The sequence below is a fragment of the Colobus angolensis genome, unplaced genomic scaffold (genome assembly GCF_000951035.1).
Source record: "Colobus angolensis palliatus isolate OR3802 unplaced genomic scaffold, Cang.pa_1.0 Scaffold66, whole genome shotgun sequence".
Lineage (NCBI taxonomy): Eukaryota > Metazoa > Chordata > Mammalia > Primates > Cercopithecidae > Colobus > Colobus angolensis.
Window position 1 is genome coordinate 1,897,976 of NW_012120265.1, and position 1,677 is coordinate 1,899,652.

General features: G+C 57.5%; 1 protein-coding gene across 1 annotated transcript in view; it reads left to right on the forward strand.

Moving 5' to 3' along the window:
- Positions 1 to 1,677, forward strand: part of SLC5A5 (solute carrier family 5 (sodium/iodide cotransporter), member 5) — a 21,726-nt gene that overhangs the window by 10,216 nt on the left and 9,833 nt on the right. The window contains exons 11-12 of the mRNA XM_011925772.1: positions 772 to 858; positions 961 to 1,157. Coding sequence (XP_011781162.1) covers positions 772 to 858; positions 961 to 1,157 — 284 coding nt within the window. The remainder of the gene's footprint in view (positions 1 to 771; positions 859 to 960; positions 1,158 to 1,677) is intronic.

Sequence of the window (1,677 nt, forward strand, 5' to 3'; positions counted from 1 at the left end):
CAAGCAATTCTCCTCCCTCAGCCTCCCTAGTAGCTGGGATTACAGGCATGCACCACCACGCCCAGCTATTTTGTATTTTTAGTAGAGATGGGGCTTCTCCATGTTGGTCAGGCTGGTCTTGAACTCCCTACCCGAGGTGATCTGCCCGCCTCGGCCTCCCGAAGTGCTGGGATTACAAGCGTGAGCCACTGCGCCCAGTCTGGCTTGGCTAATTTTAAAACTTTTTTTTAAGAGACAGGGTCTCGCTTCGTGCCTAGGCTGATCTTGAACTCCTGGCCTCAAGCAACCACCCACCTCCCCCTTCCAAGTCGCTGAGATTAAGAACTAGGTTCTATCTGATGCCAGAGGCCATCAGGGGACTTTTTTATAGCTGGCTGGCTTGGGGCGGAGGAATTGGGAAGTGAGAGGTGGCAACCTGGAGGCACAAAGGGTCTCCCTACGGAGGTTGCAGTGAGCCGCGATCGTGCCACTGCACTCCAACCTGGGCAGCAAAGTGAGACTCTGTCTAAAAAACAAAAAGAAGAAAGGGCCTCCCTGGCTTGAGGGTGGGACTGCCACCCTCAGGAGAAAATCAGTATCTTTGCCTCCAACCCAGGGGAGAGAGGCAGGAACAGGGTGGGGGGTCCTCTTCCCTTTAGGGAAACTGAGACACAGAGGAGTTCTTGAGACCCACAGCGGCGTTCCTGAGGTCTCGCTTTCCCAGCGGGTAAACTGAGGCCCGGAGGGGTGGGAGGGCTCCGCCTTCAGCCCCACTTCCACCTACTCTTCCAGGGCTCCTTCACAGTCATGGGAGTCATCAGCGGCCCCCTCCTTGGAGCCTTCATCTTGGGAATGTTTCTGCCATCCTGCAACACCCCGGTGAGTGGGGGCAGTGGCGAGGGGCGGGGCGGTGGCGAGGGGCGGGGCGGTGGCGGGGCCAGACAGGCCCCTCCCCTTCCCTGACGCCGGCTCTGCCCCCAGGGAGTCCTCTCGGGACTGGGCGCGGGCTTGGCGCTGTCGTTGTGGGTGGCCTTGGGCGCCACACTGTACCCACCCAGCGGGCAGACCATGAGGGTCCTGCCGTCATCGGCTGCCCGCTGCGTGGCTCTCTCAGTCAACGCCTCTGGCCTGCTGGACATGGCTCTCCTCCCTGCTAACTACTCCAGCAGGGCCCCCAGGTGAGCCGACTTGGGGTGGGAGGGACCCGATCCCGGGATGGTGTGATCTTGAAGGGAAACTTGCTTGCCCTGAACTCTGCGTAAGAAGCCTGATTAGTAAAATGCATTCCTGGTGGCGGGAACGGTAGGTGCAAAGGCCCTGAGGCCACAATCAGGCTAGTCCCAGTCCAACTACACTGAGGTTAGGGTGCAATGGGAGGAGAGATGGGTGGGAGATATGGTGCAGCCAGAGGAAGCTAGTACTTTTTTTGTTTTGTTTTTCTGAGACAGAGTCCCGCTGTGTTGTCCAGGCTGGAGTGCAGTGGTGCAGTCTCAGCTCACTGCAGCTTCAAACTCTCAGGCTAAAGCAATCCTCCCAGCTTGAGGGAGGCCCAGAATTTGGTTTGATTCTAATTTTTATTGAGATAAATTAGCCATATAAAAGTGGCATTTAGGCCAGCTGGGTGCAGTGGCTCACACCTGTAATCCCAGCACTTTGGGAGGCCGAGGCAGGTGGATCACCTGAGGTCAGGAGTTCAAG